The sequence below is a fragment of the Protopterus annectens genome, chromosome 7.part0 (genome assembly GCF_019279795.1).
Source record: "Protopterus annectens isolate FY-2018-M chromosome 7.part0, PAN1.0, whole genome shotgun sequence".
Lineage (NCBI taxonomy): Eukaryota > Metazoa > Chordata > Ceratodontiformes > Protopteridae > Protopterus > Protopterus annectens.
In genome coordinates this window covers 916,704,961-916,730,184 of record NC_056739.1, presented here as the reverse complement: position 1 = coordinate 916,730,184, position 25,224 = coordinate 916,704,961, and the positions used below count along the sequence as shown (strand labels likewise).

General features: G+C 41.3%; 1 protein-coding gene across 2 annotated transcripts in view; it reads right to left on the bottom strand.

The window, feature by feature from the left end:
- ZNF609 (zinc finger protein 609) overlaps positions 1–25,224 on the bottom strand; it is a 701,843-nt gene that overhangs the window by 299,673 nt on the left and 376,946 nt on the right. Inside the window, exon 4 of one of the 2 annotated variants that reach the window (XM_044077491.1) lies at positions 6,014–6,386. In XM_044077491.1, coding sequence (XP_043933426.1) covers positions 6,014–6,386 — 373 coding nt within the window. The remainder of the gene's footprint in view (positions 1–6,013; positions 6,387–25,224) is intronic. The other variant, XM_044077492.1, reaches the window with a different exon arrangement.

The following is a 25,224-nucleotide window of genomic DNA, read 5'->3' as shown; positions in this document are numbered from 1 at the left end:
GCTGAAAACATTCACTTCTAACCACCATTCTTTAGTGAAGAAAAAATACTTTACACTGCCATTAACTTGAGGGTTTGTACAACCATATAAAACCTCACTCAATTGTTATCATAAAGCACATTTGCAAATAACATTAACAGTATACAAATTTACATATATGTTAAAAGAAGCTTTAGTATATGTTTTCTCCATATAACATGTACTATTCTAACTTTCACTCATTTGTTTGTGCTAACAAATTGCAACATTTTAATTCTTTTACAATACAATTAAATCTGAAGCAGTTTTTATTACTTGGAAAAAGAAAAAGAAAACGCACACTGGACATAAAACACAGATAAATTTAAAATGTACCTCACGTGACTAGCAGCATAGCAAATAATATCTTATAATTCTCTAGAGAATTTATCAGAACAAAAGTACAAATCTCAACTGATCAGTAAAAAATATTTAGATCAATCACAGGACAGCTCAAATTAACTAATAAAATCTACGCTAATAGACATCACAGTAAAACATAGGAAAATAAATTAACCTTAAAGCTCTTAGTTTAAGCACGCTGTAAATAATAATCATTTCATTTATACCAGGTGTATCTGTAGCTTTCAAAAATAACTTGATTTTATGTGCCAAAAGTAATGTTTCTTAGTCAATCCCCTCTCCCACTTGATCCAAAACAATGAATAAAAAAACTTCTTGTACTGAGTATGTTCCTGGTTGTGCTTTGATAATGCATGGTTCTTGTCTGTAATACAAATTCATTAATTATATAAGTATTCCCAGTGTGCTTTTATTACTTTTTATTATGCCTGACGCACTTTGTATGCCCTTTTCCTTCAATAACTTAACTCTTGAAGTCACTATTTACTCCTGGTCAGCATATTTCCAACTTATATAACGTATCACTACCTGCTCCTCTTAATTTTATCCTCTTTCTAGTGGTATCTGCTGTTCCCCCTGAAGATGGCCTTTCCACATGTAGGTCAGTATCATCATCATCATCATCATCATCAATACACATTTTTCCATTTTCCCCCTCCACGGGGTTGGGAGTTCCACTTTTAGTCACCTCTCTTAATTCAGTGCCATTTGTCTACCTTTCTAAACAATCACGCCTGACTGTTGCAGGTATTCCCTCACACAATGAATCCATCTCTTAGCTAGAATCTTCATTTCTTCTTGCCTTCTCTTTCTCTTCCAAATCTTCTTCACCAAATCATCCTCTGCTTTCCTGCACATGATCCTGAGCCACCATAATCTGTTCTCTTTGACCCACTCTGCAACTGGACATACTTCAGCTTTCGTAATATTGTCATTTCTGCATCTATCTCAATATTCAGCTTTCCCTGCAGAGGTTTCTGCCCCATATAGAGGTAATGGTCAGCACTAATTACTTGCCAAACATAAATATAAAGAACGGCTCTGCTAATTAAAAAGTAATGCATCTTATAGTCAAGCATAACAAAAGTACACTCTTCAAGGATACTTAAGTACATGGGTGCATATGCTCTGGGCACACACACACACCACAGCATTCTAAAAGACTAACACCACTTCTATTTCCATAACTGCTACTCTGGTCCAAAAACTCAGGAGTATGTTTTGCAGTGTGTGAATGTTTACAGGTCTGCCCTACACAACAAATGAACATACCATTTCAGCTGCTGCTGCTGTTCTGGAGTTGGTACATACCACTCAGCTGTAAGCTGTAATACACTACTGAAATCACAATGTAACAAGGAAGAAATACAAGATGTTTTCAAAATGACAAAGAATAAAAGTTACATAAGAATCTTGCAAACAAGGCTCACTCAGCAATGATGTCCTTAGAAAGGGAGTAGCACCATACCATTTACATCCTTGAATTTCTGAGTCCCTTATTTTGCCAATGGCTCTAAATAAAATGTAAACACAGGAGAAAGAGGACACCTCCTGCCTGGTTCCTCTCTTCAGACAGAGCTTATCAGAGAGGAACCCTCCCATTTTAATTTTGCCTCCAATCCCCCATATGTCCTCCTAATTAACCTTACTACTGTATCAGGGAATGCAAATGCTTCAACTGCCCTTTTCAAAATCCCACTTAACTGCACTGAATTCTTTCTCTGCATCAACATCAACTGCTGTATTTTCTTACATTCTGCTTCCCTCTGGATCATCATTGTTCTATTAATGTTATCAAATGTTTGCCTTACCTCCACAAAATCACACTGATCCACATCTATCAATTTTGGTAACACCTTTGCCATTCATTTAGTGATTACAGACTTCTGTAATCATGATTTAAAATTGAAATGGGCCTATTTGAAGCTGGGTTTGATGGGTCTTTACCATCTTTAGTATTACTGCCGGTATGTTGATGCTCCCCCTCCTTTTAAACTACTGTTAAACAAAACCTTCCAAATCTTTATCATTTTTTTCCCACCTACCATTTAAACTTCTAAAGGAATACCATCTATTCCTGGAGACTTTAATGCAGATTGATTACATGTCACCATTTTTGCTCACCTCCTCTTATCTTAACTATTCAGCCTCATCCACCTCTAACCTTGGCATAGTTGCATCTTCCATACATATTTCTATTTGTGCTTTTTATTGTTTACATTTCTCTGCTTTATACAAACTTCCATAAAAATTTCCGAAATACTTCTAAGATCTCTACAGGATCTCTGGTTATTTTTCTTGTTATAGACTCCCTAAAAACGGCAATAACCCTTTCTTTCCATTGCTCTGATTAACAACAATTTCATGCATATTATCCAGGCACTCCCTTATTTTAGCACTCTGCAATTGCTCCTCTTCTTGTTCTGAAAGATTCAACTTATTCTGCAATACTTTAACCTTTGTCAACTCCTTTAAATAATTCTTGTTACTTCTTAACCATACCTCTTTTCTTTTATTTCTACCTTATTAGTAACTCCACTTTCATTTTACCCCACTCACTAGCTATAATTTCTGAAGACATTTCTATCTTCCCTAATAAATCTCAAACAATGTCCACTAACCACTCCTTAAATTACACTCTTTTTAACACACAGAGATGGGGAAGCACAAGTGTCTCATTTTTATTTCATCATCCTGCATTTTTAACTTGGTTGTTATTGGCGCATGATCTAAAACAGTTATTGGGGTTGTCAAAGCTTTCAATTAAATACATGTTCCTGTTAAATATAATTTATGTGTAGTCTATCCCAGTTATCCTACCTCAAGGAATAATATGTAAATTCTTTCAGAATTCCTACTACTGAATTCACATTTTCCATAACAAATATTTTCAAAAATTTCTTCAAACATCCATCCTCTTTTGTTATATTTTTTCCTTCTATGTCCCCAGGTATATCCTCACTGTTGCAAATCAAGTTTCAGTCATCAACTGTAAGTAATGTTCTCTATTGAAAGCTAATTATTTCTCCCAAAACTTCCTTAAGCTCCAGAACAGCAGTTTGCGGCACACTATAAACACATGCCAGCATAATCCACCTCTTCTACAGTAGCCCCTTACTACCACAAATCTACCATTGCTATCGTTTTCCCCTATTCTACTGCTATTGCAGCTCCTCTAGCAATTAGTAATAAGTACTCCCCTTTTCCTTTGTCCCTGATATTGTGCTGAACATCCATCCTGAAATCCTTTCTTTATCAAATTCACATGCTCACTTCTTTCCAAATGCATCTCCTGCAGCATTGCTATTTGCATTGTGGATTATTTAATATAATTCAATACTTTTACTTTTTTGTCTATACCTGTGAAGCCATTCACATTCCAAAATAATGTTTGTTGTAGCCATTATAAGAACATCTTCCCACCTATTACATGACAGCTTTTTTAAATGCCTATTTCCAGCTTTTGTGGTACAGGCTCCCACTAATGTTTGGCAGATTGATCTTTTACATAGTCTTTTGTCATATCCATTTGAAACGGTCACATTTTACAAGACTTTTTGTTTTAACGAAAAACCCTCAAATAAAAAAACACCCCAGAACACCCCTAAAATTTATTAACTTTAAATTAGCACACAAAACAATATACAGCTTCAAATAATAAAGTTTAACTATCCTGATAGGAACAACTGTCCCAAATTGACAGCTGCAACCACAGGCATTAATTAACCTCATTAACCTAAAATTAAGGTCATCTATGCTAACACGTATGTGTTCCTACTTGCACTAATTCTTGGCTGCTCTTATTCTCCACTCAGACATGAAAAACAACTCCTTTGGAAAACATTAACTTTTAGCCTTAAGAAAAAGTGCAACGGCCATCTTTAAACACAACTAAATTACACACTGCTGTAAGTAAGTGCATTAAATTATTTAAAGTATTTAGTTACCAGAAAAGCTACGTCTCACTCCATTCCAATAATTTCAAACTATTTTTTTACTGAGCTGCTTGCCCTTGTACCTTTTAGTTTTAAAATTATCTCAGTAAACAATGTCCTGACCTCTCGATTTATTGTCTTCCCCTGTAGTCAGCTTGTTTCCACGACAACCTATTGACTTAAATGTGCTTTTGTCCTACCTTTCTTCTGTTTTTTTTACACTGTAATGCCTACATTTCTTAAAACTAAAAAAGAAAAGCATCTGTTTACTTTAGTATCTTTCTCTCATACAATCACTGAAAATGCTTTACTATATAACATGCAATTTATATCAAAATGTTTTATACAAATATGTCCATCCCCCATAAAGTTGAACGTCAACAAAAATCCAATCTTTCTCACCCACTTTTTCTTGTAAAGCTACATTTTACAAATGTGACTGATGCTTTTTAGTCTCATATTTTTTTCATGAATTTCAGTGTTGCTGGACTTCTCTCTGTTCACCTCCATCTCCCGACTCCAGACCCCAGTTCAAGTCCAAGGTACTCTTGATTCTTCTAGTCAACTCCTGTGCTTTTCTCTCTCTCAAACATTTTCCTTTGGAACACTGGAAAAGGTTTCACTGGCAAAGTCTCTCTATAAGTCTTACCATCAAAGGAATGTGAAGCTGAGTTCCCTTCTGTTTAATGGCTGACCCCCCTGGTTGGACAAACTCTTACATTTCCCCCTTAGCCTGTTCTGCATCAAAAATACTCTGAAGACAGCTGGACAAAGCAGCTTAATCTCACATCAGCATCTCAACACTCCTTGATTTCTGGGATAAATTTGTCTCTCTTCTGCCTGGTGTACAGTAAATAATCATCTTCTATAAACACACTGTCTCCATTTTTTAATACCTTGCCATTCTGCCACAATTTTGTCAGTCTTGGCTGCTTTCTCATGGGCAGGTTTGGTGCAAACACACAACATGCCTTTTCAATGAACAATTCATACTGTGGAATACGAGTCCAGTTCCTTCAGGTTTCTCTGGTAGAGCAGAAAAAATATATATTTTTCTCTGCATACTCCGTCCCCCTAACTATACCATTTTTTAAACAACTGTTCGCAAACAGTCTCATACTCAATCAGCCTCTGCTACACTTTGACCTCCGATTTCTGCAGTTTTATCAGTTCATCTAAATAGCTGTTTAAAGCCTCTTCCATTTTCAGCCTTTTAATGTTTGAGTCAATATACTCGTTTAATGTTTCATTTATTTTAATTAGCTCTGAGCACACCTGACTTACTTTTTTTCTCTCTAAATTACTGGAAGCCATCTCTTGTACCAAAGATGGAGGTTGAAATGATTTTTGCTGAACAACTGCAGGATTCTCCCCATTCACTGTTTTCTCTTCACCTTTTCTTGTTGAGTTTCTTTCAAGCTAAGTTTCTTCTTTACTGGCATCCAGGCAGTGTAGTTACCAGCCAGTAACTGAATTTTACAAAAACAGACAGAATTACCTGCCCTTCTTTACCAGTTTGTTTCACACTGGAAGAGCTGAAATTAAGCTGTTGATCAGTGTGCTGCCATCTTGGAAAGCCCCTACAAACTGCAATCTTATGACCAAAGGTGTCACTCTATAAAAAAGAGCAAACTATGATCAAACCATACCAGTAAGCAATTCAAATGCATACACAAAAAAAGAAAGTTTTACAATACCTGGATAATTCTGCATCAACACAGATGGCATTCCCCGGTAAGCAGGGTGGTTGGGATCATATGTTTGGCTATAGGGGTAACCATGCATGTAAGGAACATAAGACTGGTGCTGAGTCAGTGGTGAAGATACAGGGACATGAACATTAGTTCTAGAGTCTTTCCCCATTTGGCGACACTCTTCTGTGGAACTTGGGCGGGGATCTGTACTTGTGCTTTCTTTTCCTTCCTCCTTAGAAGTCCCTTCCTTGCTGCGAGATCTATCCTCTTTCACCTTCCTTTCCCGTTCATCCTTCCACCTTTCATCCTCAGCTTTCTGCACATCAGAGTATTTCGATGGATACACATATGACCACATCCTGGCATCAGCCTCCTGCTGAAAAGAGAAAAAAAATGCTAAAATATCATTCCAGCACTTTGTAAACTGGACATAAAAATGATATCACAAATGGATATCTGAAGACTGACCATTTATAATTACTAAATGCTATTTAATTTTCTACAGTTGTATGAATTCCTAAAAAGATATCCGCAGACATTCCATAAAGTTTAGTTGCCCTTAGACCAAACCTTATGATGCAATTAAATGTAATTCTGTAAATAACAAACAATATTCACACTCCTTTCCTTTCTGATAGCCACTTTACAATAATTGGGGTTGCACAGAAGTTAAAAGCCATTCTGACAACCCAACATAATTAGGCAGAATCACAAAAAGGATCACAAATTCACCCATAGCATAGTCTTGGAATGTGGCAGGCAACCAAAGCACCAAAAGAAAATTGATGCAAAGAAAGGATGAGCATGCAGACTCTATACAGAAAGCACCTCAGTCACAAACAGAACTGGAGAATTGCGTGGCAGCAATGTTAACTGCTACACAATGTACTTTTACAGCAAGTTTCATAGAGATGCGACACATACCTACACACAGCATTTCTGATGGCAATTTGAGTTGCGCATGTGCAGTAGGGTTATCAGTACTAGATTGGAGGATGCCTTGCCTGCCAGACACAGGTCACCTCTTAGCAGTCTGCAGAATACTCAGTACAATGACAGGGTCTTTATTCAGTATCACTGTGGGCATTCCAAATGTTACATGTATCCGAACAGATATATGGCAAAGGGGGCATTACACTTAATGAATAGCATAATGAGGGCTGAGTAAAGAGGAGCAATGGCATCACTATTTCTAGATGCAATCGCTTTGTAAGTTGTACAATATAGAAGGACATTCTCAGGCCAGAGGATACATTTTGGTCAAAAGTCATGTCGCTGTCCACATAAGTTTCCAAATCTTACACAACTGGACCAACTCTTAGGGGTTTATTGTCAATGTAGACAGCATCCACCCCACAAAAAAAAGGAAAAAGATATCTGTAACTATTCTCTATTTGCTTGCAACAAAGCCTTCTGTTAGGAGATGGCTAAATCATCTTTGTGGTACTTGAGATGCATCCATGGATACTGTCAGATCCTAATGATGCAGTATTTTTAGCTTTTGATAGCACTTTTAAGACATGGACTTGTGTGATAGCTGGAGGCGAGTCAGTTGAGTTAGTAGGCTCACTACATCTTCAGCTTCAGTATAGGCAACATCATTCACAATCAACTCAGTGCACTGTTGCATTGTGCTTCTGAGATTACAAACAACTAAAAAAGGTTTTGTGGACATCTTTGGCCTGGGTGGCCATTGTAACTTCAAAAATGGATTTGCTGGATTTTATCAAGCTCTTGGATTTGTCTCCTTCAATGATGAAGGCTCTCTTTCTGGGAATTATTCTTATTTTTTGTCAAAATTATCTTCCTTTTACTGTAAAGCTTGTTGAAAGAATAGTTGTGTAAAATCATACCATAACCATAGATGTCCTTCTCTTCTATGTTGCAGTATTCTTTATATATGGGTTGTATTCCACTGAATGACCCAACATCCGGCCTGTATACAAAAGCTTAATGCCACTGCCTGTAGGTGGGACGTCACACGAAGGCATAGAGAACGTCAGCCATAAAAGGGACATCTGCACATACAATCCTCAGAATAAGGTAGCCCCATGAGGAAATAATCCAAAGGAAATAAAAAAAAAGTAGTCATTCTAGTAAAGAGCAAGATATAGGGGAAGGCGGGTGGGATAGAATACTGCAACATAGAAGAAAAGGACAATTACGGTTATGGTAAGATTTTAACAACTATTCTATGTCCTTCTATTCAATGTTGCAGTATTCTTTACAAATGGGTGAGTGCAAAAGCAGAAAGGGTACCCACGAAGGGGGAAGGAGCAGAGGAAGACTAAGCAGAAACATTTTCCACGAATCCATGCAGGATTGCCCTGGCAAATCCTGCCCTGGATCTGGAGATACTACCCAGCTTGCAATGCTTTGCAAAGGTATGAACAGATGACCAGGTGGCAGCTTCCAAAATGGAGTGAGCATCCAGGCCTTTGAAGAAAGCCCCTAAGGATGCAACTGATCTGGTGGAATGGCCCTTAAAGGAAAAGGATAAGGATTTCCCATGAAAATCACAGCAAAACACAAAGGCCTTAGAAATCCATTAAGAGAGAGTTTGTTGACAGACAGGTAAACCCAGCGCGAGACAACTCATTGACCACTTTGGGCATAAAGGAAGGATTAGTTCTCAAAGATACTCTGTCCTTGTAGAAAACCAAAAATGGGGGTGTAGCCATTAATGCCTGAATTTCAGGGACTCTTCTAGCAGAGGTTATGGCTACCAGAAGTACTGTTTTCCAAGTGCAAAACTTTAGAGAAGCAGAGGCCGCTGGCTCAAAAGGGGCCTGAATCAGCTTCTCTAAGATCCCAACGAGGAGAAACTGGTTTCATGGGAGGTTTTATGTGTGGGACGCCTTTTAGGAAAAGCTTAACCTCTAGCCTGGAAGCTAAGCGGGGTGACAAAATAAACAGACAAGGCTGAACAGTGGACCTTGACTGAGGAATAAGAAAGACCACTGCTAAGCAACTCACACGGGTAAGAAAGCACTAAAGGAATATCTGCCAAGAAAGGGTCCTCTTTTCTTTTTTGGCACCAGATAGAAAATCTCCACTTGGAAATGTAAGACTTCCTAGTATTGGGTTTCCTAGCCTCCTGCAAAACCCGAAGCATGCCCTTAGAAAACAGATGCCTAAAGGAATCAAAAGTTGATCACCAACAAGGTCAATTGTAGAGCTGAGGGATGTGGGTGAATCAGGATTCCTTGTCCTGTGTGAATAGGTCCATCTGGTGAGGTAACTTGTAGTGATGACATTTGGCTAACTGCAGAAGAAGAGGGAACCAGTACTCTCTTGGTCAAAAGTGGGTCATTAGCAAGATTTTTATTTCCTGTAGAATTTTCAACAGGAATTTTTGAATTAAAGGGAAGGGGGAAATGCATAAAAAAACATCCCCTTCCATGAGAAAGGTAGAGTGTCCACCTTCCAAATCTAAGGGTGAGGGACCCTGGCACAAAACAGCAGTTGTCTGTTCAGAGGGGGAGGCAAATACGTCTATTTCTGGGGTACCCCACCGGTCAACTAGATCCAGGAACACATCCCTGTGAAGCATCCACTCATGGAAATGCGTCATAGATCTGCTTAATGCATCTGCCCCCGAGTTCTGAGCAGAAGGAAGGCACACTGCAAGCAGCGAGACTTTTGTACTGAATACCCAACTCCCATACTTTGATGGCTAAGTGACAAAGAAGGTACGATTTTGTGCCGCCCTGCTTGTTTACATACCAAAAGACCATTGTATTGTCTGGAAGAATCCTGAGGGGTCCTGGTAAGAACAGAGGATGAAAGATCTGCAAGGCTATAAATCAGAGCCCCTCATTTCTCTGAAGTTGATGTGCTTCCTCTTTTGAGAGGGGGACCAAAGACCTTGTACCTTCCTGGCAGAAAATGTTGCTCCCCAACCTAAATCTGAGGCATCTGTGAAAAGTTGCTGGGCTGGTTGAGGTACTTGAAGTGGTAAGCCAGGATTTTGAATGAGATGCTGCATCCACCAACACAGTTCTGTTTTCAAGCAGGGGAGAAGAGAAATCGAAACCCCTAAGTGATGAATATGTTGGGACCAAACTATCTTTAGAAACCACTGGAACTTCCTCATATGCAGTTTGGCAAAACGCAACATGTGGATTGTAGAGGCCATGAACACTAGCAATGTCAGAAACTCTCTGGCCGTGATGGAGGAAAGGGGCAGAAGAGACTCTATGAATGCTGTGAAGCCCATGCACTAGCCCAGTAATCAAGGAGCCTCAATCCTCTCCACTAGCACCAGTGAGGGGCATGCACATTGGGAAGGATAACAAGTACACATACGTAAAGTACAATTTCCCTTAAGAGCACACAGGGATCACAGTCAGTCTGGGGCTGGTTTCTCCCTTTCTCTCCAGATCCCCAGCAAGACTCCCCACTGGCACAGCTGTAGAGTGGAGTCCTTAGCCAGAGTTCCAAGCCAAGTCCTCCCAGCACTCCCTCAGTCCAACCAGTGCTTCGTGTCCCTGCCCAAGTAGCTGACACACACTGTGAGATATGATTTACATACAAACACACAGACACTCCTGGGGAAGGCTGGCACAGGTCCACTAAGTATGCCCCTTCTGCCCAGGCTATAAGGTAATAATCCACTGGCACCAGAACCCCTACTTAAGGCCCTTCGCAAAGGGTGACCAATTTTGCTGTGTAATAATCCTGTTAACAAATTAGTAAGTGTGACCAGAACTTTTAAGGCTATTGGAGTGGCTTAGTACTGTATCACTAACTACATGCAAGTACTCTAGTGCTTAATTTATTTCTGCACAAAAGAGCCACAGTTGAAATGTTTTAAAATATTTAATAATAATAAATAAAAACACAAGAGAAATCTTCTCAATTCAACACAATACTAGTCAAGAGTTCAGACACAGGAACTTTAAAACAATTCTGTAGGATAGTCTGACAAATATAGAAAACAGCTAGTCTGCTGATTTCTATCTATTTCTAAGAGAAATATTAAGTCTAAGATCCTACTTACATACAGAGCAAGCAAGTCCAGGTGATGCTGTCAGTTCTGAAGACAAATGCAAAATGCTATCTCTTTTTCTCTGAGATCTCTTAAATTGATAATACATCACTGCTGACTCACTTTAGATTACATCATTCTTGACAATTCTCTGGTTCCCAGGGTAACAGAAACTCAGAGTTTAACATATCTTTGTATCTTCTACCTGCAGGAAGCCACAGGAATAAAAGACATTTTACATAGAAAATCTAGTAATCAACTCTTGTCCTAAGACAACAGAAAGAATTCCTTTGTCCAGATATCCTGTCTCTGCGCTTTGAAATCAAACAGTCATAAAATGCTTTACTTTATCAGATTTCTTCCAGCAGGGTGCACTGAGTTTACATTTTTGAAGTTCAGAACATACAAAATGTTTTTTCTTACATTTGTAAATCACCCTGTGGATTATATTAATATTTACAATGACACAGAATTATCTACAAAATTCTATCCAGCTGGGCTGGCAGACTTTCAGTTTTTCACATCCCCCCTCGAGAACTCAACCTAGTTTTTCAAGTGACCCTTGAGAAACGTTGCTTGAGAGGGTTAGGTCTATCTGAGTATACCTTACCCCATTCCCTGTCTTGAGAGCCCATCGGCATTGGCATTGCTAATCCCACTGCGGTGCTGCAATGACATATGTGCTTGCAACCCTAGGCTCCATCTTAGCAACTTGGCATTTTGCTGGCTGGCTTGGTGTAACCATGTTGGGGATTGTGATCTGTAACTGATTGTGATCTGTAACTACAGTGAATTTTCTTCCATACAGATAAGGCTGAAGTTTCTGCAGTGCCCACACTATGGCTAGACATTCCTTTTCTACAGCTCCATAGCATTCCTCCCTGGGTTGGAGCCTATGACTGAGATAAAGCACTGGGTGCTCTTCTCCCTCTGAAGAAATCTGGCTAAGTACAGCCCCCACCCCATGGTTCGAAGCTTCCACCTGCACAACAAATTCTTTGTTGTAATCTGGACTGGCTACACAGGGGTTCTTCCCAAAGCTTCTTTAAGCTTCTAGAATGCCTGCTCACATGCTACAGTCCACACTAATTTATCAGGCATGTTTTTCCATGTCAGGTCTGTGAGAGGGGCAGCTATGATACTATAACTGGGAATGAACTTTCTGTAGTACCCTGCTGTCCCTAAGAATGCCCTCACCTGCTTTTTGGTAAGAGGTGCAGGCCATGACTGAATGGCTTTCACATTGGCAGGTTTTGGCTTTATCTTATCACTCCCCACTCTATGTCCCAGGTAGAAGACCTCTGCCATACTCACCTGACATTTGCTGGGCTTAATGGTCAACCCTGCCATCTGCAGTCCGCCCAGCAACTCCCTGACATGTCATAGGGTCATAGATTAGTACTAGGCTAACTACGCTTGGGGTCATTTTAAGCCTAGCCAATTGCCCAACGTGAGAATCAAACCCTGCACCTTGTGTCTGTAAGATAAACACCTTAACCATTATGCCAACCTCCCACATGTTGAATCTGCCCTTGCCAAGAATGGCTGTAGATGGCAATATCATCTAGGTAAGCAAGGGTAAACCCTCCTACTCCTGGTAGGATATGATCTACCAGCCTCTGGAAAGTTCCTGGGGCATTTTTCATCTCAAAGGGCATCTTTGTGAGCTCATACAAGCCAAAAGGAGTCACAAAGGCTGATCTCTCCATAAAACTGGGAGTCAAGGGCACCTGCCAGTAACCCTTGGTATGATCAATGGTGGTAAGATACTTAGCCCTTCCCAGCTGCTCTAGGGCCTTGTCTGCGCTAGGCATGAGGTAAGCATCTAACTCTGTGTGACTATTTAATTTCCTGTAGTCCACACACAATCTGGTGCTGCCATCCTTCTTTGGCACCAGCACCACTGGGGAAGCCCAGGGACTGTTGGACTTTTGAATTCCCCCTAGTTCCAACATTTCCTGTATTTCCTCCCTCAGAGTCTGTTTGACTCTCTCAGGCACCCTGTAAGGGTCCTGTCTAATAGGCCTTTGGGGTCCTGTATCCACCTGATGCTGCACCAGGTGGGTGCACCCTGGTTTCCCAGTGAGCATGTCCCCAAACTCCTGTAACACTGCTTGGATTTCTTAAACATGGGTAGGAGATAGCGGCTAGGACATTGCTACCCCTTCCACTGAGGTATCAGACTGAGCCTACTGAGGAGATCAGTCACCAGATCTCCCTCAGACTCCTCCAGCAATCCACTGCAAATATTCTGCACAAGGGCCTCCCTATCATGATAAGGTTTCAAAATGTTAACATGGTGCAATTTATGCTCCTGCCTAGCAGTTCTACCATGTAGTTAACATCACTTACCTTTCTTACCACCTTGTAGGGTCCCTCCCAAGCTGCTTGCAGCTTGTTGTGTCTGACAGGAATGAGAACCATTACCTGGTCTCCTACAGCATACTCTCTAGCTCGAGCATTTCTGTCATGCCAGACCTTTTTCTGTTGTTAGGCTTTTTCCTGGTTCTCCTGGGCCAAGCCCATCAGTTCCCTTAGCCTTGCCCTGAGGTTTAGGACATATGCCACAACAGACTCCTTGTGAGATTCACGCTCACCTTCTCACTCATCACGAATTAAATCTAGAGGTCATCTCACCCTATGCCCATACAGCAACTCAAAGGGTGAAAAACCCGTGGATTCCTGGGGAACCTATTTGTAAGCAAACAGACGGGGCAAATATTTGTCCCACTCCTTCAAACTGGTCTGCAAATGCATGTAGCATGGACTTGAGTGTAGAGTTTAACCTGTCATCAAGACCGTTAGTCTGGAGATGGTAGGGGTGGTCTTTAGGTGCTTCACCCCACAGTACTTCCAGAGAGAAGCCAGCAGGTCTGGCATGAAACTGGCACCTCTGTCAATCAGTATTTCATTTGGGAAACCTACCCTGCTGAAAATCTCTCACAAAGCATTTGCCACCTTTTCTGCCTCACTGCAGGACAAAGCCACTGCATAAGGGTATCTTGTAGCATAATCTACTACCAACTAGGATATACCTTTTCCCTGTGGAACTTGAGGTACTCAGAGGCCCCACAATATCCATAGCTACCCCCTGAAATGGCTTTTCAATCACAGGCAAAGGCATCAAAGGAGCTTTCACCTTGTCTCCTGCCTTGCCTACTTTTTGGCACTGCTCACAGGTCCTGCAGTACCCTGTTACATCCTTGGAAATTCCAGACCAATAGAAGTTCAGCAGAATACGTCTCTCTGCATATTTCGTGCCCATATGACCTGCAAAGGGAATATCATGGGCTATGGCTAGAAGCGCCAGCCGGTAAGCTCTAGGCTCTACCAACTGCTGTATTCTCTCAAGGGTCTACTCTCTCTACAGTAACCCTTTGTCCCAGTATACAGATTCCCCCTTCCCTTGAGAATCAGGTGCCTCACTAGCTACCTGGTCAGGCCTTGCAATGTAGGGTCTGAGAGCTGAGCCTGTCTCAACGGTCTCTTTGTAACCCTTCCCAGCTCCCCTTCCACAGGAAGTCTGGCATCCTCTGACAGTGGTCTCTTACTGTCAAGTCTGGGTACTACTATTCACCTCTGTCCTTGCAGTCACTCTGTCCAAGGGACCATCAGTACCCACAAGCAGCTGTGGTTCACCTTCAGTCTCACTGATACAGCGTAACTCCCTCCCTAAAGAAACCACCTCACCAGTCCTGGTTACAAGTGTGCGATCTGTCTGGGTCTCCCCCAAGCTACCAGACCCACATGCTTATCTCCAGGCCTGACTGCATGTAACTGCATAAGCACATGGTACTGCATTATCCTATCAGGACATATGCAAGGATATCCTGAAACACACCTACTTGCTGACTTCCTTTTCCATCCTCCCAGTCAAGGTGAACCCTAGCCAAAGGCATTTGGAGTGGGGTCCTTCCTAAAGCTCTGACTGGAGTAGACTGCCCAGGCAAGTAGTGCTCCTCTGTAACCATTGCAAGCTTTACAATGGTTATGTCAGAGGCTGTCTCTCTCTTAGCAATAGTCTCTGTCATTCATTATGATTGGATATAACCTCTTGTGGTAGTTTGGTACCCTTGTTGTCTCAAGACAACCTCCTGTTGGCATTTTGTCTTTCCCACTTACTGGCTCCCTCAACTTTTGTTCCCCACCTTGCCTCTGTGGACATCTATATGCCACATGGCTCCACTGGTTGCATTCAAAACATTTAACCCCAAGTCCTGGACATGTACCTGGACTAGTGGCTTCCCCTGCTACTGGCAGATTCTGTTGGGGCTGTCTGGGGTGCCCACCATGGGTTCCTTTAGACCCATGAGCAGCACTGGGTGTCCCTTTCCTGTGCAGTGATGCCCTGCTTGCTAAGTATAGGTCTCCTTTCTTCCCCAACTCATCTGAAGTAGCACATTGTCTATCAGCTAACCAGATCCTCATGTCCTCAGGCAACGTGCTAAGGGCTTGTTCCCTGACCAAAAGGTCTGTCAGCCCTTCAGAAGTAGTAACCTGAAATCCACTCACCCACCTAAGAAAATAAGTGCTCAGTTCAGCAACATATTCACACACTTTCATCTGCCTTGCGTCTATGCTCATGAAACTTTTCCCTATAAGTATCAGGTGCTGGCTTAAAAAATTCTAACAATTTTTTACAGCATTATAGTTAAAACAGTTAACGTCCGATAATTTGGAAAGTACATGTATAGCTTTACCATGGAATAAGGGGGTTAGGAACCATACCCAGAGCCTTTGGTCGGCATCATACTGTTTACGTACCCTAACATATGAATGAAACTATTAAAATTATCCCCCTCTGTAAACTGCGGAAGAAATTTACTGACCTTTTCTGGTTCTGGTGTCGGGTTACTCCCTTCCATTACCTCCATGACTCTGGCGAAGAGTCAGCATCTCCTTTTTGTGCTGCCTCTCTTTGTCCTCAGATTCCATTTCCAAACGCCTGGCCTCCAACTCAAGTCTCTTTAGCTCCAGATGGATTTTTAAGTCCTCTGCAGAAAGGTTGAGCTGTCCATTCTCTGAGTGTTGTCCATCTCCACGGCCAGTCTGATCTTCCTCCTGTTTGCTGTTTTCTGATGCAGCTGTGACCAAAGCTGCAATCATGTCTGCCTTAGTCAGGTTTCCATGCACCAGTCCCTTAGCCTGGCACATCTCAGCCAACTGGCTCCTTGTCAGCTTGCCATACTCCTCTGCTGACATGCTTGCCTGCTCTCCCTGACTAAGCTAACAAAAGAAATAAAACAATTGTGATCTGAACCCTGAATATTCACTGCATGGCTGACAGAGTACAGCAACACCTTCAGTGGTTACTGTCCACAAGCTACAGGAATTCACTATTCACACCACTACAAGCCAATTAGTATGTGATGTGGCTAACTCACCACAATCAAACAATTAATATTTGATGTGGATATCCCACCACTGCCAAACAATTAATATGTGGTGTGGATATTCTAGCACTGCTAAACAATTAATATGTGATGCCCGTGCACTGGCCCAGTAATCAAAGAGCCTTAATCCTCATCACTAACACCAGTGATAGGTGTGCACACTGGGAAGGATAACAAGTACAGACACAGTAAAGTATAATTTCCCTTAAGAGCACACACAGATCACAGTCAGTCTGGGGCTGGTTTCTCCCTTTCTCTCCAGATCCCCAATAAGACTCCCCACTGCCACAGCTATAGAGCGGAGTCCTTAGCCAGGGTTCCAAGCCAAGTCCTCCCAGCACTCCCTCTGTCCAACCACTGCTTTGTGTCCTTGCCCAAGTAGCTGACACACACAAAGTTTGAGATATGATTTATATACAGACACTCCTGGTGAAGGCTACACAGGTTCACTAAGTATGCTCCTCCTGCCCAGGCTATAAGGTAGTAATTCACTGCCACCAGAACCCCTACTTATCAAATACTATAAGGCCCTTCCCAAAGGGTGATCAATTTTGCTGTGTAATAATACTGTTATCCAATTAGTGTGACCAGAACTTTTAAGGCTATTGGAGTGGCTTAGTATAGTATCACTATATACATGCAAGTACTCTAGAGCTTAAGTTATCTCTACACAAAACAGCCACAGCTGAAAGATGTGGATTATATTTTTGAAGTTCAGAACATATAACACAGTTTTTCTTACATTTAGTTTTTCTTGCATTTGTAAAACAGCCTGTGAACATACCTCTCAACTGCATCAAATTACTTGGTTTTTACTGAGTTTTGGGGTTCAAATAATGGGGTGCCACGATTCCCGAGTGGCACCCCTTCATTCCCGATTTTTTTTTTAAATATTTTTCTTTTGCACTTTCTGAGCAGACATCATCACGTGCACGATGATGTCAGCTCCGTCAGCCTGCCGGAATTGAGCTCAAGGGCACACATTTCTAGCTGGCTGCAAGCACACTAAAGCTTGGAAATAACTGCCATGTTAGTTTTGGAGTTTTGTGCTGTTTGGTCATATTGAATGCTGCTACTAAAGCTTGGAAATAACTGCCGTGTTAGTTTTGTACTGTTTGGTCATACTGAATGCTGCTACACTTGCTACTACCGTGAATGACTCAGACTCAGGTACTACTTTTGGTCATACTGAATTTTGGTCATACTGAATGACTCCAGTACTGTTTTTGTCATACTGAACACTGCTGCGGTTTTGTTTCTGGACTGGTGGTACTATTGTAAAGCTTGGCTTCTCGCTGCTGCCGGTCTCGGGCACTGTTTTTGCTCATACTGAACGCTGCTGTATTGTAAGGCTGCCATTTCTGCTACTCGCGTTTCTGGTACTGCCGTGAGCTAGTACTGTTTTTGTCATATTGAACGCTGCTGCTGTTTTGTTTCTGGACTGGTGGTACTATTGTAAAGCTTGGCTTCAGGTACTGCTTTGCTCATATTGAACACTGCTGTATTGTAAGGCTGCCGTTTTTGCTACTCGCTTTTCAGGTACTGCCATGAGTTGCAGACTTGTGCTATTTTTTAACTGCTTTGCAACTCGGCTTCATTGAACAAGTGTCGGCTTCAATGAACAAGTGTGTGTGTGTGTGTGTGTGTGTGTGTGTGTGTTTTACAGGGAACCAACGCCTTCCAGTTCATCCTTAATCATTTGTTCTAATCCTAACCTTGTCTCTGCTGCTAAACTCTACCCAACAGATTACCTTCCAAAAAATTATTTTCCTAGCAGTAATAATATTTAGACATAAGTATTCTAATGGCAGTGTTATTTTTGTGTGTGTATGTATGTATGTGTGTGTTTATTTGTTTGTGTGCTTGCCTAGATAACTGATCACAAAATACCTAGGAATACCAGAAATGACAAACTCAATCAGGGATCTTTATTATATTCCTGAAATTACATGGTTAACAACAGTGCCTTATTTATAGGTTCATAGGTAAGTACTAGGCCATTGGCCCTAGGGCCTATATAAGCCTAGCCAAAAAGGTACCCTGGCTTTCGCCACCCAAGAAAATTATTTTCCTGTGCCCCTGTCAAGCAGAGCCACAGAAGTGATCCCCGGGGTGAATTTCCCATCTCCCATCCAATCATCAAGATTTTTCTTGAAGAGTGCTAATGAGGAACTCTGTTTGACATAGATAGGTAGTCTGTTCCAGAGAATGGGATGTGTCTTGAGACAGGACTCTATCCCTCCAGCATGTTTTGTTTATTGTGGTGACAAGGTTTAGGTTCCTACATCATGTAGCTCGGAGGGATTGGGATTTCTTTAAGTGGAGCATGTCCAACAGTTCTGGGTTTGACATAGCTTTGTATGTTAGGCAGAGATCGCCTCTGAGTAGGCGATATGCAATGGAGTAAAGCTGGAGTTTTTTGAGACAGTCTGCGTAGGGCATCTGTTTGAGGCCAGTAATCCCCTTTGTGAGGTATTTCTGTGGCCCTTCCAGTTGTTGCAGATGTCTTGTGAGATACATACCAAAAGGGGTGTTGTACTCTATATAATGGGTCTAATGAGTGATGAGTAGAGGGGAACATTATGACCTCTTTTTCCTGGATGAGAAACATTTTGTGATGAGGTGTGCCACACAGAAGGATTTCTAGAATTAATTATGTTTAAAATATGTAGGTCTGCAAAATTGACAGAGGGAGATATGTTTGGGCTTACTAATAAGTTATTTCATCAAAAGTTTAATTAAGGAAGAGCAGCTTTCATCTCAGATTTTCCTACAATCCTGATCAGGAAAACAGAAAGGACAGTTACACTTACTACGAGAAACTATATGGAAATGTGTTTAAAAAACAAAACTGGAAGGGAGGGACATAAGGCAAAGTAAACAAATCAGGAGTCACTGCACAGGTTATCACAATGCAGATCTGAAGCTAGTCATTTTTCACTAAGTCAGCCATCTTCTTATTGTTCTGAGGCTTTAATATCTTTTTGTTCAAAGAAGAAGTTGTCTGAATGCTTAGATCATTTGAAGTAACGTGTACTGGATTGTTTTTCTGAAGCATTCATTACATCTTGTGCCTTTCCTTGGCTGCTATCTGTGATAATTTTGGAAAGAAGTACGATATTTCTCAAGTGTTAGTTTATCTTACGTGTTTGCTAGTACTCAGTGGGCAGCCAGAGTGGAATTAAGTGGTTTGCTGAATGGAAAAGCACTGTTCGACTGACCATTTATTTTTCTTAACCAGGGTTAGGTACTGATCAAAAGGAATGCATTTCCGGCACAGCCCAGGTGCTAAGCACTCCAAATTATGTACTAATTGCAGTAAACACCAAAAGAGCACGCACTGCATAGTACATAAAAAAACTGCATACAATACAGATATCTATAATACGTTTTTGTGTTGAACAGAGCTATTTAAAAGTGATTTTATACATTGTTGATAACAGCATTGTTGATTACAAAAGGTGTGTGATATTTGCAACATTTGGTAAGTCTTTAAGACTTAAGATATGGATGCCATCAAAGTGGTAAGTAAATTGTGATAGAGGAATAAGTGAAGCAAGAGCCTATGTACTTGTCAGTCAGATGTTATATTAATTGGGTTCAGAATTCTTTATAATCTGAAAGCAAAGAGTGTATTGTTATCAGCTCCATGTTTTTTGTCCTACTGTGAAGGAGCAGCTGTTTCGAGTGGAGTTTGTTTTAAAGTCATCTGAGTAAAATAGTTTCAAGTGAGCTGTGATCTTAGACTGCAGTTGCTGGGGCAGAATTACAGTTTGCTAGCTTGGATGGATGCAGGACGCACTTTTAACAGTATTTTTCCCTCTGACAAGCCAGGGTAACAAAGCCACATACTGCATTTGCAGCAAAAGGAAATGAGTTTATATTCTTTGGGAAAGCAAAGGCAATAAAAGAAAGATTGAATTCTAGATGAATTAGCAAAGTCCTCTTCCCACTGGCATTTGTGCTGTCTGGAGGGATGAACATGGACACGTTCCAGCCCCAGAAGAAAAGATTCTTACATTTTGCTTTTGTTAGTGCAAATATGAGGGAATGATTTCGGTATGTACTGAGGTATTTTATTTCTGGCAATATTAAATACTGTGTTTCCCTTTATCATAGAAGGAAGGCATCTTAGTGGAAGTTGACAACTCAGTCAGATTACAACACACTGGCACATGGAATGGGTGTCCAGCCTATACCACTTGTAATCCAAATTCAAGTAACAATCCAAACACTGCAGGAATGTCAAAAGATGGAGGAAAGGTTGAGCAGCCCATTCTACTGCCTTACAGGCAGGATTTGGAACTTTTGCCCAACAGTCAGGAGGAGTAGCAAGCCCAACCTTGGAAAAAGGCACTCATTGGGAAGGTTCTGCCGAGAGGAATGCAGCATACATTAGTCTTAACATTTGCATTCAAGAACAGTCAAGTTAGAATAGTATAGAAATAATTCCTATGGTATTATGAGTTCAAGTGCCTCTTTATTCACCTGCAGTACTGCACTTGCTCCACCATAAGTTTGCTTCCCATAAGAATCTTAAATATGGTTAAAAGGCTATGATAAAAATAGATGAATGTGAATGGTTAAGCCCTAAAGCAAGCTGAAGTGCAGCAGGAATAAATCAACCATCCATAGCAAGATGTTGACTAGTTAGCTAAAAAACACTTCGCTTCAGGGTTAGGTGCTGTTCAACAGTAGGCAGGTGTTTGTGTGTGTGAATGCCCACCTGGTGGCTAGAGGTACTCAGGCTCAAACCCTGCACCTTGGCTACAGGGTAAAAAGAGCCTAAAGTACCTGGTCACCACCACTTGTGAGCTTTGTCCAGGTTTTCTGTCCTAAGAGGTTGAGAGCTATGGTGAGAAGTGAGAACTGAATTCACTAAATGATAGCCATTTAAGTTTCAGTCTTCTTATCTTTCAGGAAACTGCTGATTTGTCATAGTGGTATGTTGCTCTGACTGTAGTGCACAGGGTCCTGGGTTCAAGACTGACCAGTGAAATGCATGGTGGTAACAACATTTTACTCTAGCAACTTTCCAAAATTATACAAGCAATGCTTAAAATGTGTCCCTGGTTTTTGGCCTTTTGCCCCCCCCCCCCCACAAAAAAAAAAACAAATTGAAAAGTGCTAGAAGCTGTGCAAGATGCCTATGGCTTACACTACTGTCATTCTATTTACAGTGTGTGTGTGGAAGTAGACTTTTATGATGGAAATGTTCTGAATTGGGCAGTTTTGTCATTATTGGTTCATGCATTTTTTGTCATTACATACAGTACAGCCTACTGGAAAAATGTTCATACAATAAATATAAAATGTGCTTTGTGTAACAAGTGTGCTGTATTATACAAGGAACATAATTTAATAAAGTCAGGAAGGTGTATCAAAGAAAAGAACACATGTATGTTTCTTGTTTTGTGTGTAAGAAGCCAATGATTTGAAAATAGCCCAAAGGTAATCTTTATCCACCACTGGCCAGATGCATTTTCTTTTGCTGTGGTGTGGGTTTCAATGAACGTGAGTTTCAAGGACATAGAAGTTTTAATGCTAAGTCTATTTTCATTATAAGACAGTATTGCTTTGTTTAGCAGACGTCTATTAGTGTTTGTGCATTGTGCTGTAAAATGTAAAAATAAAATCCAAATAATCACTGTAGAAATAAATCTGTATGCACATGTTAGTGTTTACTGTAAATGGGGTGAAATAGCCAGGTAATGGAACATTGGAATGGCTGCAGGGGGACTCTGGTGTTATATATTGGCTGTCTGTTCTTCAGTTTGCGTTTGAAAGTTGGTATCCCACAATTCCATTGGAGTGGGTGGGGTTACACAATTATGTATGCAAATTATATGTTAATCAGCATACAGATTTGTACCTATTTTTCATGGGCCTTATCCAGATTTTTGATGTTTCCTGGTTGAGAGGTATGCCTGTGAATTATATTAATACTTACAATGACATAGAATTATCTACAAAATTCTATCTAGCTGGGCTGGCAGGCTTTCAGTTTTTCACAAATGCTATGAGAAAAAAGGCTTTTTTTCTGAAGGGAGAAACACCATCATCAAGTCTGTCCTGAACCTGCACCCTAGGAAAATGAGATCCTGATATGGGGTCACGCTTGACTTCTTGAAGTTCATTGAGAATGTTAAGCCCTGCAGAAAGGGATAGCTAGGTTCAGGTGTTGAAGTAGTAGGTCTGGACTGCTGGCCAGAAAGAGAGGATCATCCATTAGGGGTAAACATGGAACACTTCCAATCTCAAATAAGCAATAGCTGGAGCTTGGCACTTTTGTGAATACCCTTGGAGCAGTGGAAAGACCAAAGGGCAAGGCAGAAAAATGCAAGTGCAAATAACCCACTGAAAAATGCAAGAACTTCCTGAACTGAGGGTGAATATGCATCCTGGAGATCCACAGAAACTAGGAAAGCCTGGGGTGGTAGAAGGGGAAGAAGTGATTGCAGAGATAACATCCTAAAGGAAGACACCACTAGGAAGGTGTTTAAAGTTGAGAGATCTAGGATAGGCCTCCAAGGACAGTCTTTTCTTGGAACAAGAAACATCCTGGAGTAAACCCCCCTTCCTTGCTGGTCTGGAGGGACAGGCTGAATGGTGCTTTGTTTGGAAAGCTTAGCAACTAACTGAGGAAACAGATGCAGTTGACTGCAGGGTGGTTGAGGTAATCCGCTGAAAGGGGGAAGAATCTTCCAAGTCATAAAGTATCCGCTTTGAATAACTGAAATCACCCAGGAATCCTGAGTGACTGTCTTCCTTGCTGAAAGGGAAAAAAGAATGTGAAGAGACAAAGCAGTATGACTTGGAAGATTAAACCCAGACAAAGCCCCCTGTGACTCTCAGCTTCAAGGGCTGCTGGGGAGAAGGAACAGAAGTAACAACCTTAGACCGAGGGGGTCTCCAGAAGACTTGCATGGCCTAGTTGCAGGAGTAGAAGAACATGAGCGAGCAGGTTTCCTGACAAACGGAGTCTTGGCAGGAAAATTCCTATGGAATTTAGGAACTGGGGAGACTAGCAAGTGCTTCAAATCCTGGAGCTCCTTACCTTTTTCCTTAAGAGTTTTAAAAAGTTCAGCAGCCACTTTGCCAAAAAGGGCAGAATTGTCCAAGGGAGCATCAAGTAATTTGGCCTTGATGTCATCAGGGAGAGCCTGGAGACGTAGCCAGGAATGCCTCCTGAGAACAGATGCAGAAGCTGCTGCTCTGAAAGAAATTTCTACACCATCTTAACTGCATTTGATTGAATGTCTAGCTACCTGGAAGGATGCAGACAAGAAAGAGTCAATGACTTAGCATCTGAATCATGTAACTGGAAAAGAGCCTGGATAGCCTGACAGAACAAGGCTAGAGCATACCAAGACAGGTGTGTCTGGTAAATTAATGGCTCTAATAACCACAAAGTATAAACCTTCTTTCCCAACCTTTCCAAAATCTTACTTTCTTTGTTAGAAGGGAGCAACTTGGAAGATGCAACATGAGAGGATTTATCAGAAGTAATGGATACCACAGCTGGATTAGCTGAAGGGCATTTAAAAATAAACTTACAATCCTCATGGACCTTATAAAAATGGTCAGGTCTTGTTGGGGCAAGAGCCTGAGTGTCTGGGGTTTATGAAGTAAATGCAAAGGCATCTAAGAAGGCTGGGAGGACTGAAGGTACTGGTGAAGGAGCAGGGGCCTCCAAATGAAGATCATAATATCTTCTGTGCTCCTCTGAAATCTGGGAAGAATCCCACTTAAAGAATTCCCTCATTTTATTAATAGTTTCCCCCAAAGGAAAGCTCTTCCATTACACACTTCCTCTGGACAGAAGCATATTCCAGAGAGGAAGGAATTTGAGTAGAATATGCTAAAGAGTCTTCATCGGAAAAAGACCCCTCAGAATCAGAATCCTGTACTGGATAAGAAGCAGACTGCACAGAAGGGGACTACTGAGAAGCAGATAGCAAAACAGGAGATGAAGAAAAAACAGGTCCTGAAATGGGGGAAACAGAAGTTGGAGGTCTCAAGGCCATCAGAGCCTTAATGTGACCCTGTGAGAAGGTATCCCAATCAGACGGAGAAGTGGAAGGGATGGTGGAATGCCTAGTTTTCTGCTTCTTAACATGCTTCTCTTGCTTAGGCGAATGGTCACATGTAGGCCTTACACCCGGCACTTCTTTAAGCAGAGAGGCAGAAAGGATTCCAGAGTCCTCAGAAATAACAAGCCATGGTTCCCCCAAGTTGTCCAAACCAGACATCTGCATTGCCTCAGATGTTCTCAGATCTCCACTTCTGACTGCTTCCACTGCTTTACCCAGCAAAGTCGTAGACCCCATCTCTGAATGCACCGCCGGGTTTTCATCAACCTTAAGGGGTACATCAGAGATAGAAGGTGCAGCCGAAGAGGATTTGGGTCTAGCTTTGCTCACTTTCCTCTTAACAGATGGCTCAGAAGATCTCGCAGAACCCTCCGTCACATCCCTAGCCAAACATTTAAGTCTTTGGTTTTCTAAATAGAGACTTAGAGCAGACAAATGACTGCATAATGTCTTAGTTACAAAGGCTTGACAGAGCAGGACCGATAGTCGTGAGTAGGCCCTAAAAAAAACATGCAAAGCATGTGACTATCCTTATGTGGAATTTAACTTCCACACCTACACTTGCCCTTCCTGGATGACATTAACAACAAAAGGCAGTAGCAACAAATTAAATCCCCTATGGGGTATTATCTGAAGCTGTAAAGCAAACCATCAATATCCAACAGCAGACCGAATGTATGAGTGAACCTTTCCAAATGACGGCGAAAACGTTCTGAGGTTTGTACATGCGGACGTCCC